At 47.5% G+C, this 16,890-nt stretch overlaps 1 protein-coding gene across 19 annotated transcripts in view; it reads left to right on the top strand.

Annotated features, from left to right (window-relative positions):
- The window catches only part of MAGI1 (membrane associated guanylate kinase, WW and PDZ domain containing 1), a 474,320-nt gene that overhangs the window by 396,500 nt on the left and 60,930 nt on the right, over nucleotides 1–16,890 (top strand). For 14 of the 19 annotated variants that reach the window (XM_064157024.1, XM_064157020.1, XM_064157034.1 and 11 more), the window contains 5 exons: nucleotides 5,247–5,304; nucleotides 7,741–7,829; nucleotides 8,851–8,943; nucleotides 13,022–13,204; nucleotides 15,366–15,986. In XM_064157024.1, coding sequence (XP_064013094.1) covers nucleotides 5,247–5,304; nucleotides 7,741–7,829; nucleotides 8,851–8,943; nucleotides 13,022–13,204; nucleotides 15,366–15,986 — 1,044 coding nt within the window. The remainder of the gene's footprint in view (nucleotides 1–5,246; nucleotides 5,305–7,740; nucleotides 7,830–8,850; nucleotides 8,944–13,021; nucleotides 13,205–15,365; nucleotides 15,987–16,890) is intronic. The other 5 variants (XM_064157031.1, XM_064157030.1, XM_064157035.1 and 2 more) reach the window with 1 other exon arrangement.

Genomic DNA, 16,890 nt, shown 5'->3' with positions numbered 1-16,890 from the left:
AAGCCATTCCCTAGGCAAGAGAAGAAAGTGTGATGTAGGCAGTTTGAGTATTACATAAGATGCTTCTGCTGAGCTTGTGAATGAAACAGCTGAACGTTTTGCCTCAGTAGGTGACTTTATAAGCAGCTGATTTCCAATGATGTGGTACACTTTCATTTGCTGCATCTTTTGTGAAGAATGCTGTCTTGATATCTAATCTCAGTGGTGCTCATTCTGTTTATAGCAAAGGTGGAGGTAGTTGTTATTTCTGTTCAGCTATGCTCTAGTGCACTCAGAAAGCTGCAAGGCAAAAGAGGCTGCATAGGATTTTATTTCCACTTGGTCTATTATTGCTTTTAAAAAGGACTGTATTTACAGTTTATAGTTCTGCCTGCTGGAGGATTGTATTACCAGAGAATTAACCTGTGGTTTCTGTAATGACTTGCAAGTAAGTGTGTTCTCCTCCCTGCTTTTGTGTGATAGATAGGGCACCAGCAGCCAGCAGCTATTGAGTGGACTTTTAACAGTACTCCAGGAGCTGTTCTTCTGGATAATATGCCTGGAATAATGTTGGAGGCCTAATTTCCTTTAATGCAAGATTTTGAAAGAAATGCCAATGTAAAGAAGAATGCAGTCATTTTAGTGGTGCATTAGCATAATGTGCAGCTCATACAAATAATCAGCAGCAGACCAAGTAACACTGGAAGCAGGTGTATGGACGCCAACAACCTGCAAAGATTTCTCATCAAGGTCTTTACGAAGAGTTACCTAAAATAAGGGAGATTTATTTGTCTTTTTCTTGAAAGTACATGTAGAGGCAATAATGAACTGGAGCTGTTCTCTTGTTTCTGTCTGGTATCAGGTTCTAGTGCAAGAGTGGGTTCTAGTGCAAGAGAGTGTTACCTGCCCCCCCTCACTTTATAAATCACCCAGACTAGACTCAGCAGCTCTGGAAGTTCAATGAAGTTTATATTTACAGCTTAGCACAATAGACAAGCAGATAGTTACAGTATAGACAGTTAGAGACAGAGATAGACAAGGTAAAAGGTAATACAGAAGCACAACAGCCCTCCCAGAAACCTGAGTCCGCAGGAGGAGCTCTCAACTGCCCTTCCACCTTTCTCCCGCCCCTCTCTCTTACCCCAGACCTTGCCTGATGCCCAAGGAATATTGGAGGGTCGGCCAGGGGGGTTAGGAGGCAGGTGGATTAATCACAGAGATGACAGGTTAGGTTAGAGAGAGATGCAGCCCAAAGTCCAGACAGCGACTGTTACCTATATTTGCATTCTTGTTCTTACACATCTCAGCAAGCCTGTGAGTGAAGCAGACATCAGCATTGTTTCCCTATCACAGCCTATAATCTAATTCTTCTCACCAAAACATTCTAGCTAGCTTCAAACTAGCACAAAGAGAAGAGCTGAAACAAAGAAATCATGCAGGTAAAGTCATTAATTGATAAGCCTGACCCCCATTTGCTTGCACATCATAAGATGCTCCCTTTGTTTCAATTCAGATAGGCTCTCCTGAGCTTAGAGCCCATCAATACACTGCTGAGCTTGTCAGTGGTCACAGTGTGAAGAAGATTTTCAGCCAGCTGAGTTGTTCACAGCAGTCTTACTGAGGGGACATAAAAATCTGTGGGCTGCTTACTAACCACGCTTGTGGTTAGTATCATCTCTTTGGCATCCGATAGCTTTGCAGCTCGTGGACGGTTTCTCTTCTAACTGTAAGAAAATTAGACCTTGAAGCATTTCCACAACGTCATGTTTTCCAAAGAGATGGCTGAACGTGGAGTAGTAGTCACCTCCTCTTTGCAGAAAGGTGTACAGAAGGACACAAAAATGAACCCTTGGAGTAGAATTTGGCAAGCTTGTGCAGATCCTCCTGGCCTCACAGGGAGCAGTAAGCACACCGAGGCCATCTCCAGCTCCTTTGTAGTGATGCATGGGTGTGACTAAAATAGCTGATAGCTGGAGAAGTTCCTTTTTAGCAACCCATCCATCTCTTCTGTTGGCTAAGGCACTAAACAAGAGCATCTCAGTAGGAATCCCTGTATTTACCTCGGGCTTAAAAGTGTGCAGTTGGATATTTGTCCATTGAATTTGCCTGCTGACAAATGCTCTGAGACCGCAGAGTGCTGCATGGCTGTACCAAAATAAAACCCATATGGCTCACTCAGGTTCCAAATGATGCAAAATGATTTGGGAAGCCTCACATTTATGATAAAACCCAATGCTCTGGGTCATCTGGAGTTTGACAGGAGAGGCAGAGAAGAGAGATGAATAGTGTAAAGCTGCCAAGAAGCTAGGGTTTGCGGCATGGCTGTGGAGAATGTTGCCTATTGATCTAGAGAGGATTCAGAGCTTTGAGAAGTCAGCATGTGCATCTGTGCAATCAACAAGTAATGTGTTGGAAGCTGCAGTTACCTGAGAAAACTTACAGATATGTTCCTTAAAGAGAGGCAGAAAACAGGCAAGATTTTGGTACAACAGCACGTTGGGGGCCTGGGAATATGCTGATTTTGTGACCTCCTGTGATAATTCTTGAAAAGAAAATAAAAAGTAAAGTTTAATACCAAAACCTTTAGTTAACAGAAGGGAAAAACATTTGTTTAAACTTTTAAAGCTAGAAAACACTTCAGAGTCCAAGGTAGATGAAAGATTTCTGGCAGGAAAAATGGCAATAAAAATTATTGTGAGGCATTTGCACATTACTTCTCCCCTCCCTCATTCGCTTTTTAGTTCTCTATCGCCACTGCCTTCTTTTTACCATTCTACTTTCACCTTAGTGCAATCCATTGAATGGCTGCCACAACTTGTGATTTCCCTGAGTGCATGCTGGGTCTTCATTTAAATGCAGCATAAGTCTTTAAGCCAGTCCCACAGTGTTTTCACCATCTGGGGCTCCTTTGCAAACCTGAGAGTTCCCTTTGCAGAAAGGCTGGCCTCTAGTTCTCACGTACACTTGCAGGGTGTAAAGGAGTATCTGTGTCTGAGGTGTTCCTTTCAGATCAATCTGCTGATAAAATCGTGGAGTCTTTTCATGGCCAAAAGTTAGCACTGGCTTGCATTTAATTGCTCATGTCTCAAGGAATCCAAAGATGTTAAACTCAATAAGGATAAAATAATGATAAGAGTGGAAAATCTACCTTCAGTCTGGAAAGGAGGGACATGTGGAGCAAAACTCAGGAAAATTGATTTCATCTGATCTCCAGCCAACTCTGAGCACAAACAGAAACTCTGAGTAATTAGTCCATGTGTGTTTGTATAGATTCTGCTCACCCTCAGTCTGGAGATATTTCTATCCTTCTGCTGATGTAGTCGACACCTACAAATGCAGAATTAGATTGTTATAGCTGTTCTCATTAATGGACCATTGTGGATTGCATTGGCTCTGCATTTCATGCTATGAATGCAGACCCAATCTTTGCATTTGGTAATAACCACAGATTATTTATTGTCAGGCTTGTCCATTTGGTGACAAATGCTGAGGAATTGTTTAGCATGGATATTTGAACTTGTCTTGTCTGACAGTGACTTCTTTCCCCTTTTTTTTTCCCTTTTAAAATTACTTTTCATGTTGCAGTGACTGCAGAGTCCATGGGACCACACTTGCACAGTCCATAGCCTGGCAGACCCTTCTTTTGGGTCGATTCACAGCATTACACAAGCACAGCACCCTGTGTTGTTAATAGGATGATTATTTTGGTGCCCAAAGCCAGTGGGAATGTTAAGTTTAAATGAGCGGGGCAAGGGTCAAGCCCTTAGGCAATATATATGTGCCCTTGTGGCCAAGAAGGCCAATGGGATCCTGGGGTGCATTAAGAAAAGTGTGTCCAGCAGATCAAGAGAGATTCTCCTCCCCCTCTACTCTGCCCTGCTGAGACCTCATCTTCAGTACTGCCTTCAGTTTTGGCCTCCCCAGTTGAAGAGGGACAGAGATCTTCTGGAGAGAGTTCAAGGGAGGGCTATGAGGATGATGAGGGGACTGGAGCACTGCTTGATGAGGAGAGGCTGAGGGACCTGGGGCTGCTTAGTCTGGAGAAGAGAAGACTGAGAGGGGATCTAATAAATGTTTATAAACATCTGAGGGCTGGAGGTCAGGAGAGGGGGGACAGACTCTGCTCACTGCTCCCTAGGACAGGACAAGGAGCAATGGATGGAAGCTGCAGCACAGGAGGTTCCAGCTCAACACAAGGGGGACCTTCTTGACTATAAGGGTCCCAGAGCACTGGCACAGGCTGCCCAGAAAGGCTGTGGAATCTCCTTCTCTGGAGCCTTTCAAGGCCTGTCTGGATGTGTTCCTGTGTGACCTGAGCTAGATTGGATGGTCCTGCTCTGGCAGGGAGGTTGGACTCGAAGATCTCTTTGGGTGCCTTCCCACCCGTAACGTCCTGTGCGAGCCTGCAATGCAGGTTTAATTACCCTCAGTTGGGTGCTGGGGTGATTCTGTTAGATTTGCTAATTAAAGTGCTGCGTGCAGCCTAGAAAACCAGCAGGAACAAAAGTGGGTGCCTTAGCAAATGGTGATTTTGTCTTCAGAGCCGCTTTGTGTTAATTATGCTAACTGAGAGAGGAGATCCCTGTTAGATGTGGCTATGGCAGTATGTGCTTTTACAGTAAGCGCTGTGCAGTGAAGTGCATCCCTGTGTGCAAGTCACTCTTGGGTGGGCTCCGTGTGCTGGGCATTCAAGTGAAGTTCCCTTTGTCCTGTTGCAAGGTGCGCTTTTGCCTTGGGCTCACAGCTGAGTGATGCACTGTGAATCCCAAAGAAAGGAGTCAAAAATACCCTTCCTTCAGAAACGCCTCAGCCCTGGTACCGGAGATGACAGTGGTCTCTCTGTCAGTGTGCTGCAACTGCTTGCCACAACCTCTCCCATCTTCATAGGCTGGCCTTAAAATGCCTCTGGCCTGTTGCCTACATTGGCTTTCAGTGCAGTACTCCATCCAGTACCGCTTGACCCGAGATGGTGAAAGTGGAAGGGTACTTGAGGCAGTCCCAAAAGGGGAGTTTATTGATCATTTCTTCATTTAATGCTAAAGGCAAGTCTAAAATCAATGGCGTGGGCACTGGTTTGCTAGCCCAGTGCTGGGGAGACAGGCTCTGATGTTGGTGCCCTGCTGTGCCAGGCTTGGAAAGGAGGCTGTGATCATTCTGAAAAGTGTTTGAAGTCTGAGCTACTGATGAGTTTTACACACAGAGCAGGAGAAGCTACGTGTCAGAGGAAACTTCAATGGAGGCTTCAGTAATGCCTTTTCTATTTCCAGAGTTGCCTGCTGGATGGGAGAAAATTGAGGATCCTGTATATGGTGTCTACTATGTAGAGTAAGTGCTGCTCTCTGTTTCTAGAGTGGGTGTTGAGTGGAGGAGGGCTTTGCTGGCAGCAGGCTATGGGCTTTGTTGGTAGCATCTCCTACTGAGGAGGAGGAGACTGGCCCCTTGGAGAGTAATGCTGCGGGGGGCTGGGAGTGGGCAGCCCTCCCTTGCCATTCTTCATCCTCTTGTGGCCTCTGGCAGCAACACCCTGGGGTGAATTTGGTGGAGACAGGAGTGCTTTGGGAGGGAGCTGAACTCCAAGGAGGGGTTCAAAGAAGGCTGAAGCAGCCCAAGCCCCATCACCTCACAAAACACTTTTACCTAGAGAACATTAACAAGCACAGCTGAGCTTGATCCCATTGCTGTAGTGCTACGATCAGAGCACGAGTGTGTGAAGCAGACCAGCTGTTCAGTCACAAGTCAAAAGATGCTCACATGGAGGAATGGACGAGCCTGTGTGACCAGCAGCCACAGCAGAGATTCTTGCATCAGGCTGTGTTGCTGTGAATAGAATTGCAGGTTTAATGGAGCTCTCCCTGGAATTAGAACAGCTTCTTCTTTATCTGGATGTCAGATCGCTCCCCTGGGAAAACAGAGATCTGAGCTTTGTTTCATCACTGACCCCATAAAATGAATTTTTAATTATGTGTGTACTCCTGTCTAGTAGGACGGCTTGTGATAGCCCTCAGAATAGGCATGGAATACAGTTTCTGTCTGCTTTGGCTCATTTCTGACCCTGCCATCTGTGCCTAGGGAAACAAGGTTAGCAAACTGTGTAATTAAGGCTTGACATTTATTTACCAAAGACATCAAGAATATTTTTCGCCTATTAAATGCCATGCCAAGAGGTCTTTACAGCATTTTTTCCTGTCACATAATATATGCCTGCCCATTAGTTTTGTGGCACTCTTTAGTGATGAAATTAAATAGCTAAGTAACAGCAGTGAGGCACAAGTTTATTTCCCTTACTACCTATAAGCTAGGAAGGTGGGAAAATGATTGTGATGTGAGCATTTGTCTCTGTTGTTTCCTGTTGGGGTACTTTATTACTGCATGATGTTCTTTATTGAGAAACGGCTGTATCACACAAATAAAAAAGTTTAGATCATTTTTAAAGTAGTTTTCTTTTTTTTGCTTAACTTTTTGAAGGTACCTTGGAATGGGAAATCTTTTACAGAACTCTTCAGCTTTTCGTTTGATGAGTTAAATGTTTTTGCATTGCCTTAGTATTGATCTTTAGCAGAAAAAAGATCTGAACATAACTATCTGGAGTGATTTTGTTGTAGTTCCTTTAAAAAGTGGGGAATCGCTCATCCATTTTTAATTTTTTGTGGTTTTTGGGGTTTTTTTTTGATGAAGACATGGAATCATAGAGTTGGCCAGGTTGGAAGAGACCTCCAAGATCATCCAGTCCAACCTAGCACCCAGCCCTATCCAATCAACTTGACCTGTGGGGCAAGAGACAATAAAACAGCAAGTTCTTAATAATAAACTTTGCTTTGGATACAAGGATGAGCTTTAGGTTAATATAATTGCCTAAAGCTGCCTGCTTCTCTGCTGTAGCAAGATTGTGACTTAAAAGTCACTCTTGAACATTTGATGAGCATCTCAGCTGCACAGAGTCCCCACACCTGCCCCCAGCACTCTGACACCTGTGGCTAGTGGTGGTTGTTTGGTGTCATAAAATGGGTAGTTCTCTGTAGGGTGCATTGCATGGGGCTGGGCTGCTCTGTTTTCCTTTTCCTGAGCCTGGTATGATATACTGGCTCTGAACATCTCGTACAGGTCAAAAGCTGACTAATGACCCTCCCAGGAGGACAGCTGAAGTTTCACCAAACACTGGTGGCTGGTTCTGAAGATGTTTCGATCGGTTCAGAGCCTGCATCCCCCCCAGTGGCTTTAAGACACTCTGTTAATTGTGTGCCTTGATCAGATAGCTGAGAGATGTTACCACTTGTTGGGTTTTCATAGAATCATAGAATCAACCAGGTTGGAGGGGACCTCCAAGATCATCCAGTCCAACCTATCACCCAGCCCTAACCAATCAACTAGACCATGGCACTAAGTGTTTTGTTCAGTTGGGTTCAATTCTGTGAGCCAGGGAATCACTGCACCTTCAGGAATCTGATTAAAGCACAGCTGGTACAGGCCTGTCTCTCAAGATGCAGGCAGTCAGAGAGCCTTTTCTATTCTGATCTTATTTTTCACACACAGTTCACTATTTTAAGCTGTTGGATGGAATTAGCCATTCCTCCTCAAGATACCTTCTCAACACCAAAGTCCTCTTGTCTTCCTAAATATATTTTGGTATGTCTAGGTGATCCTTGCTTCATGTACATTGGTGTTTGGTATTACACTCCTTTTCTCAGAGGAGTTTCATGCCCCCCATCATTCCTACCTGTCACTGGAAGGCTTTCCTAATTTATTGCTCTCTTTTCTCTTCAGCCACATCAACCGGAAAACACAGTATGAAAACCCAGTTCTTGAAGCGAAGAGGAAGAAACAGCTTGAGCAACAGCAACAGCCACCAGAAGGTTGGCACCATCAAGGGCATGATGGTTGAGGTTTCCATGAGGGAACGTGCCCTGCCTTGCTTGGCAGCACCATGCCAACATGTTTGTCTTTCCTTCCAGGGGGTTAGCACTTAGAGGCAAAACGATGTGCGTAGGAAAGCTTTGCATATGCCTTTCCTGTCAGATGCACCAAGGGAGAAAACCCAAACCCCAAACCATGAAACTACTCAAACACAGTGGCTTTCACTCCTGGTGAAGCAGAGAGGTTTTTCTTCTAGTGTCCTTTCTTTCTGGAAAGTTTGTGGCCTTCTCAGAAAGAATTAAAGCATGCTTTTTTTTATCTGCTCCATCGAGGTACTCACTCTAGCTGGTGCTGTGCCAGTCTGTATCAGCTCATAGCTTACTGAAGGGACTGAGGAATGGCTTTTCATGTGCTCACTAGACAAACCCCTCTGCATGGCAGACTTTTTAACCTAAGACCTATGGATGTTGTCAACCTTTAACATTTTTATTTCTTTTTTCTTTATCTTTTCTTTTTGTTTCCTTTTTGTTTTTTTCCTTTGCCCCTCCCCCCCTTTAAATGCAGCCCAACTGCAGTGAGAAGCCTGTGGCATCTGAGTTTCTGTTGGCACCTTCACAGCTTTCACACCAAGTTATTTTACAATTCTTGCCCAAAAGAAAACCAATTTAGGCTTCAACATTCCTCCTGCAGGCCCATTTCCCACAGCATCAGGTCAAGAGTGCCATGGGGAGTAGATCCCCTATGAATGTTGAGACCATTTAGATACAGATCAGGTCCCAGGTTTGAGTGCAAGGGAGGCAGAGTGTCCCAGCAGCCCTGTCAGCTGACCTGGTGGAGTCCTCCAGAACTGCTTTTCAGACATTGCATTCATTTTAATCTCTCTTTCTGCAACTCTGTTTCCTGCCTTGCCATGCTTCTTACGTCTCTTCTGCTTGAACTCCACTCTGGCTGTATGTGTAGGTGCAAGAGCTCATAGTGCTGTTGTGAAAGGAGTAACATTTCCCTCTCTGCTCTCTCTAGAATGGACAGAGGAGTGTCCATCTCTCCCACCACCCGCTGCTCCAAACCATGTTACAAACAACCAAGAGGCAGTTCGGGAAGCACCAGTGCAAGGTAACAACCTTGTTAAACCAGTTCTAAAAGCTCAAGAAGGTGGTTTTTTTTTTTCCTGAGAGTGAAATTCCCTCAGCCAGCAGCAGGAGCATCTCAGTGATGAGTGTCACACACCATGACACATGCCTGCTCCCGTAGATTTGGAGAGTAGTTGTTGCACACCCGCGCCTGCCGCCAAATGCAAGGGGCAGCTGAGATCGCCTGCATCCAAAAAGGATCGTGGCCATTCTCTGCTTTAGCATTCCATGTCCTTAAAAAGGCATGGCCAAAACATGAGTGTACAGCATAGGTGAGATTTAACAACAGCTGTGATGGATGCAGACTTTTTTTCTGCAGAGCTTTTGCTCCTTTCCTTAATGTGAGGCTTAGGCTTTTACACCTTCTGAACTAACTGAGTGTAAAATACAGCTTTTCTAATAAGTTCTAATGCAGAGACTTCTTTTTTGCTGTCATGGGTGAGCATTTCCTCCCCCAAAAAAGAAGCACAAAATCTCTCCTCACCACATTGCACTGTGATTAAGATACAGACATCATCAGCATGGTTTTAGTCTGAGAGCCAAAGCCAAGGTCACCTCGTGTCTGCATTTGCAGAGGTGTAGAGTTTCAGTTGAAGTAGTTTCAGGATGTTTGGGAACTGTTATGTGGATAGGTTGTCAGCACTCTGGCAGAACCTTGGCTTTGGAGAGCTTGGGTACCTTGGTTGCATTTGTGACATCTAAGCAGGCAGGTTCTTGTATTGCCATGGATAAAGTCTGGCTTGCAACTTTATGAACTTTCCTTTTTTCATGCTTTGAAATTTGAGGGATTATGAGCTGGGGAGGACACAAGCAGATGGAAGATCCTCTGCCCTTTGCAGAGCTTTGCAGAGCTACAAAGCTTCTGTCATGAAGCTGCACAAAGAGGCACAAGCACCATGGCCTTGTCTGGGGAAAATTACATCACGGTGATGAAAAATCTGAGCTGGAGCTCCTCTGGGAAGCTCTGCATGAGGAGGAGGTGTTGATAAGTGCAAGTACTGCAGTCTTAGCTTGCAGTTGTGCATTTGTACAAATACCTTGGGCTATTACAACCTTATTTATTAGTGTCAGTGATCAGCATATTGCCAACTGCTCACAGCACAGTTGCTTGTCTTAAATAGCTAACCAGACAGAACATGAATTGTTCCTGAATTTGCAGCATGAGCCTTGCTTCATGAGGTTGCCAGCAAAGGCAGAGAGTTCCCTATGTACCTGTTGGAGGACAAGTGCTCTCTGCTTACAAGTGATTGTAACTTGTCTTTATCTTCAGCTACAGCTATATTGTGTAGCGAGTGAGTGGCATTGCCCTGGTCTGCTGAGGAAGTGGGGGGTGGATCTGGCTGGATCATGTCTCTCTGACAGAGCTGGGAGCAACTAGGGAGGCTGGGCCCAGGAGCTGGGAAATACTCCTATGCTCTGGAGGTCAGCTCTGGTCTCCAAATGAGTGCAGCATGTATGTGCTGTTTCAGGCAGCCTTTCCTGCCATGAAGAGCCAGGGAGTGTTCTCTGCTGCAGACCAGCCCTTCCAAAACAGATGTGAGAAGTTTAGCAATGTCCAAAGCTCCCAGCACATCCCTGAGGGGTATTAGAGTGATCCAGACTTGCCGCCAGGTGCAGCACAGGAGACCTGGGGGCGGTGCTCTGAGTACCAGGAGTTAGCCGCATCATCCAGATCCCCATGGAACGATGATCTCCCTCCAGCAGACACCTCTGCCTTTTACATTGTCAGCCTGAAGCAAGGGCTGCCCAAGCATCCGTGCATGGCAATGGAAAGGCCCTGTCACTCAGCTGGTGATGTTAGAAGCCTTCCTCAGCTCTCCCCACTCTCAACTGCCAGCCACCAAAATTACGCAGCAGCACTGGAGGAGAGCATTAGCCTGTCTCAGCACCGCTCTGAGTGGCATGTCCTGGTGCCCGCTGATGGCTCCTCTCTTTCATTCCTTCCTCTTCCTTTCTGCTGATCCCTCTTCTCTTGCTTCCTATTTGCAGCAGCTGTTTCCAGCTTCCCTTGTCCCCCTGACCTATGCTCAGGAATTTCCATCTCATCCACTGATGGCACTGCTGGTGGGGACATGGGCCCAAGGACCCATCCTTATACTCTGTCACCATTCTTTCAGTGGGCGTTTTGTAGATACATGTGTTTAAATTGGGATTTCCCTTCCAAAATGCTCTTGGAGTGTGTCCAAGAGGTGGGAGGAGAACCTTCCCTCACTCTGCCCTGGTGAGACCATGCAGTGTCCAGTTCTGGACTCCCTACTTCAAGAGGAACAACAAAGTATAAGAGAGTGGAGGGCTAGAAGGATGATTAAGGGACTGAACATTTATCTTACGAGGAACAGCTGAGAGACCAGGGGATGTTTAGTCTGGAGAAGAGAAGACTGAGAAGGGGTTTTATAGATGCTTATAAATATCTGAAGGGTGGGTGTCAAGAAGGGGCCAGTCTCTTTTTGCTGGTGCCCTCTGATAGAACAAGCTAGAACAGACACAAACACAGTTACAGGAGGTTCCACCTCTACATGAGGAAAAGATTCTCTATTGTGAGTGTGCTGGAGCACTGGCACAGGCTGCCCAGAGAGACTGTGGAGTCTTCTTCTCTGGAGCTTTTCAAGGCCTGTCTGGATGTGTTCCTCTGTGACCTGAGCTAGACTGTGTGGTCCTGCTCTGGCAGGGGGGATGGACTCGATGATCTCCTTGGGTCCCTTCCAACCCCTACCATTCTCTGTGGAACAGGACAGTCTGTGGTGCTGTCATCCTGTCACTACAGCACAAGTTCACCCTGTATTTCCAGGCAGGCACCAGCAAGCTGTGCTTGTTCTTTTTGCCTTTTGAAGCAGAAATAGCACGGGACGAAGCCTTGCTGCGCAGTGCCCCTCGGCAGTGTGTGCTGCTGGAGACCTTGGCTTGCCCTTTGGTAGTTTGGGTTTTTGCAGCTCGGAGTCTGAGCAGAGCACCTGCCCACGGTGTGCAGGATTACCGTCTGCCTGTGCTACTCTTCCAAGGCAGAAGGCTGCATGTCCTCACACTAACCCCTCATGAATAATCTTCAACTACACTTGTTTTGTTGTTACTGGTGTTCCTCAGACACAGTCTCTAATCCCCTTACTCTCCCTCATGGCCCACGGCAATGCTGCCGTTAAAAGAACGGCAGCTCCCCTGGCTGCCATAGGCACTGCTGCTCCTGGAGCTGTCACCAGAGGGCTTAGTGGCACAGTCTTTTCCTCTCCAAGCCTTAAAAACAGTTGCAAGTGCAGAGGTGCTCGGTGCTGGCACCGCGGAGGACAGCAAGCATGCTCAGCACCAGGCGGTTTGTCTCTGCAGCACCTGGCTCCCTCTTAACCCTGCCCCAGAGAGCATTCACAGCCCTCCCGCACAGCCGCCCCGCTCCCAGGCTGCTCTTTCACCCCTGCTTCACATGGACACTGTTTCATCCACAGCAGGCAAGGAGCAGAGAGCAAAGAGAAAAGCCTTCAAACAGTGTCTGAAGAACAGCGTCAGCATCCTCCCTTTTTCACCAGAGGTGGTGGCAATGACCAGGCTGGGGGGGTTATGTTAAAGGGTTATGCAGTGCCTTGCCACAGCTCAGGTGTAGCGTTTTGCTTGGTGGGTTGGGAGAAAACCTGGTACTCCTTGCTGCAGGAACTCCTGCTCTGCACTCCTTCTGTAGGAAGCATTTGTGCTACCCTGCCCCATCCTTCCTGGGCTGGATATAACCACCTTAGGATAGAGATAAGACATCTCTAAGGCAGCATTGCCAGCTTCCATGTCTACCATTCTTTAAAGCAGCATGTTTCCCTTTTTGTAGCCTTGGGGCTTTGGTGTGTGCAACCACGGCTGACAAAGTGCCAGGTCCTAGGGCTTCTTCTCACTCCTTTTACTGCATGATTGGATCCAAGGGGACGGGTGGAGCATGATGAAGCAGAGGATGCTGGAGTGCAGTGCAGTCCCGTCCCAGCACACCGCTGCGCCTGCCCGTGGACTTGTTGGCATGGGGAGGGGCAGGGGGAAACCAGATCAAACGCTCTTGCCTGCCTCTTCATAGATTTTCCAAACTTCCTACACAGGAAAACCTTTTTTTACACGAAACCCTTCTGAGTTGAAAGGAAAGTTCATCCACACCAAGCTAAGGAAAAGCAGCAGGGGGTTTGGCTTCACCGTCGTTGGCGGAGACGAGCCGGATGAATTTCTCCAAATCAAAAGTTTGGTGCTTGACGGCCCCGCGGCGCTGGATGGCAAAATGGAAACAGGTACTGCTGCTTTCTCTCAGAATCCCCCCCGCCACTTCGGGCCGTGTTTTTACAGCTGGTTTGATGTGCAGTTCGTAAAGGAATGCAGTCCCCAGCCCCTTCTCGGGGAAAGGCATTCAGCTTTCCCATCGGCCAGCAGCGCAGCGAGAGACCACCGAAACAGTCGGCTTGGAAAAGACCCCCAGGATCACCAAGTCCAACTGCTAGCCCAGCTCTACAGAGTCCACCCATAAACCATACCCTCAAGTACCTCATCCAAATGACTTTTAAACGCATCCAGGGTTGCTGACTCAGCCATGTCCCTGGGCAGCCCATCCCAACGCCTGACCATTCTTGCTGTGAACAAATGTTTCTTAATGTCCAGTCCAAACCCACCCAGTTGCCACTTGAGGCCACTCCCTCTTGATCTATCACTATCCACCTGCAGGAAGAGCCCAGCAGTATGATTTAGTCACTTTTTACAGGGCTCCCTTCAGAGCTGTATGTCAGAGCATTATAAAATCAGTAACAAACACAATTGTGGCTTTTTAAAGACCTTTTTTGTGCCATTCTTGCTTTTTTGTCCCCTTACACGTCTGTCACATCTCTTCAGTAAAACAGCTGTGGCCAGGCCATGCTGCACTATTTTGCATTTCCTCTTTCTTTTTGAAGTGTTCAGAATCTTACATGTTCAGAATCTTACAGCAAGGCACTTCATCTGCAGGAATTTCACCTCAGGTGTCAAAACATCCAACTGAGGCTCTACCGGCTCCTGCTCTCCCCATGCTGACCTGAAGAGAGCAGCTTGTAGTTGTGGGACTTGCCTCAGGCTGTGAGTTACTGCTCACTGCCACAGTTCAGAGGACTCCATCACTCTGTGTGTATTTCCTTGCCACTAACTCCCTCTCCCAAACTGCTCCCACGGAGTGAGCCGTGAATTGGGCTAGTTTGTGTGTCCCTGTGTGGAGGTGCCAAGGACAGATGTAGAAATTGGTTGTGAGATCATGTTAGGATTGGATACTGGGGAAAATTTCTTTACTGGAAGACTGGTCAGACATTGGGACAGACTGCCCTGAGAAGTGATGGAGCTGGTATCATGTTGGGTTGAGGGTTGGACTTGTTCTTAGAATCATAGAATCAACCAGGTTGGAAGAGACCTCCAAGCTCAGCCAGTCCAACCTAGCACCCAGCCCTAGACAATCAACCAGACCATGGCACTAAGTGCCCCAGCCAGGCTTGGCTTCAACACCTCCAGGCACGGCAACTCCACCACCTCCCTGGGCAGCCCATTCCAATGCCAATCACTCTCTCTGCCAAAAACTTCCTCCTCACATCCAGCCTAGACCTCCCCTGGCACAACTTGAGACTGTGTCCCCTTGTTCTGTTGCTGCTTGCCTGGCAGCAGAGCCCAGCCCCACCTGTCCGTAGCCTCCCTCCGGGTAGTTGTAGCCAGCAATGAGCTCTGCCCTGAGCCTCCTCTTCTGCAGGCTGCACACCCCCAGCTCCCTCAGTCTCTCCTCACAGATCTGTGTTCCAGGCCTCTCACCAGCTTTGTCACCCTTCTCTGGACACCTTCCAGTATCTCAACATCTCCCTTGAACTGAGAGGCCCAGAACTGGACACAGTAGGTCTTTCTAGAGGTCTTTTCAATCTTAATGATTCTCTGATTTCCCTGAGGTGAAAACTGCTCACTTGGAGGGGGAGCATCACAACACTGAACATGCCCATGTTGCAGGCCCAGTGTTAAGAAATTGATCATAACCCTATACCTAGATTTCAGAGCAAAACATGTTTGAGACATGGCTCCTGGTGCCAGATTTCAGCAGCTGGTATTGAGAGCCTTCTGGTTCAGCTCTGTGTGTGCTCTCAGATTTGTTTCTGTCATGTCAGCATAGCTGAGTGTACAACAGTGAAAGCTGGGCTTCAAAGTAACTGTTAAGTGGGCCATATTCTGTCAACTGAAGGTACTATTTTCTTTCATGAGCCAGTTCCATTTTCTCTTTCAAAACTCTTTATGTACCTAAGGGCTTTATGCAGTGACCCTGTTGTGTACAGAGCGTTTGTGCTGGCCTGTGTCACTGGAATGCTACTGTTTATTTGTGGCACCTCAGATCAACTCACAGGCTCCAGTCGTCGTGCACAAAACCTATGTGTGTGGTTTGTCTGTCTGTGCCCTCTGCAGGGGACGTCATAGTCAGCGTGAACGACACCTGTGTGCTGGGGCACACTCACGCTCAAGTCGTGAAGATCTTTCAGTCCATCCCCATCGGTGCCAGCGTGGACCTGGAACTGTGCCGGGGCTACCCCCTGCCCTTCGATCCCGACGATCCCAACACAAGCCTGGTTACCTCTGTGGCAATTTTGGACAAGGAGCCAATCATTGTGAACGGGCAAGAAAATTACGACTCCCCAGCGAGCCACAGCAGCAAGACAGGGAAAGCAAATGGCACAAAGGAAGCGAGACCCAGCAGCCCGGCCGAGGTCTCTGCCAACGGACCCCACGCTTACCCCAGCGACACGGTCTCTTTGGCATCCTCGATAGCAACACAGCCTGAACTCATAACTGTGCACATAGTGAAAGGGCCTATGGGCTTTGGGTTTACTATAGCAGACAGTCCCGGAGGAGGCGGCCAAAGAGTGAAACAAATCGTGGACAGCCCGCGGTGCCGCGGCCTGAAGGAGGGCGACCTTATCGTGGAAGTCAACAAGAAGAACGTGCAGAGCCTCACTCACAACCAGGTGGTGGATATGCTGATTGAATGCCCTAAGGGAAGCGAGGTCACGTTGCTGGTGCAGCGAGGAGGTAAGTCTTCAAAACTGCTTTCAAATATTTCTTCCTGGGACCTGAAAAGGAAAAGTGTGATCCAAGGCCTGCACTGCTGAACTCCTCTGCAGAAATGCTTTATGTGCTGAGCTGCAGGAACTGCCCCAAGCCACAGCTGTCACGTCGCAGAGGGGGTTAAGGTTAGGTATTTGGTGCTGCTCTGTGGGAAAAGCGTGCACCACCCGCTTCTGGGAGTGCACAGGAGGCTGTTGTGGTTATAGCTGTGCTTGCAGCTTTACTTTCAGAACTAACACTGATCTTATGCTTGCAAAAAAATACTCAAAACAGAACATGGACTTTTTTTCCCAGCTGTTTTGGGAGATGGGAAGGGCTCTTCTCTAATTTGCAGTGTTCAAAATCAGCTATCCAGTGTCGCCTTGCTGCGGAAGGGTTGTGCAGCTGGGAGTAGGGGAGAGAATCTAAACTTCTCCAAGTTGTAAGCAATTGAAATGTTACTGCTGGACATGTTTGTTTGCTGCACAATTGTGATCTGAGCTCATTTTTTGTCTAAGAGGTCACCAGCAGGTACAAAGAACATCTGACAGGCAGCACAACACATCTGCATTCACATGAGAGTGTGGCTGGCGGGTGACAGGTCAGTGGGGTCAGTCCATCCACAGGAACTTTTTACCTGCACTTTTAGTCTGAAGATTTAGTGACAAGCTCACAAGGAAAGTCCAGGTCAGCTGCTGAGTGCCAAGCCAAGAGCAGAGGGCTCAGTTCTCTTTCTCTCTGCTCTGGTATTGGTGGCAGGGATCTGAGGAGCACAAAGGGCTGCCTTCGTTGCCCTCTTTGTCCGTGCAGCACTTTCATGGATGACACACACTTGGTGCTCAGTGACTCACAGGGATGAGCGCTCTGCATAGGCAGAGTTCAGCTGACC

Source organism: Pogoniulus pusillus, chromosome 16, assembly GCF_015220805.1.
Source record: "Pogoniulus pusillus isolate bPogPus1 chromosome 16, bPogPus1.pri, whole genome shotgun sequence".
NCBI lineage: Eukaryota > Metazoa > Chordata > Aves > Piciformes > Lybiidae > Pogoniulus > Pogoniulus pusillus.
This window is presented reverse-complemented; position numbering and strand designations above follow the sequence as displayed.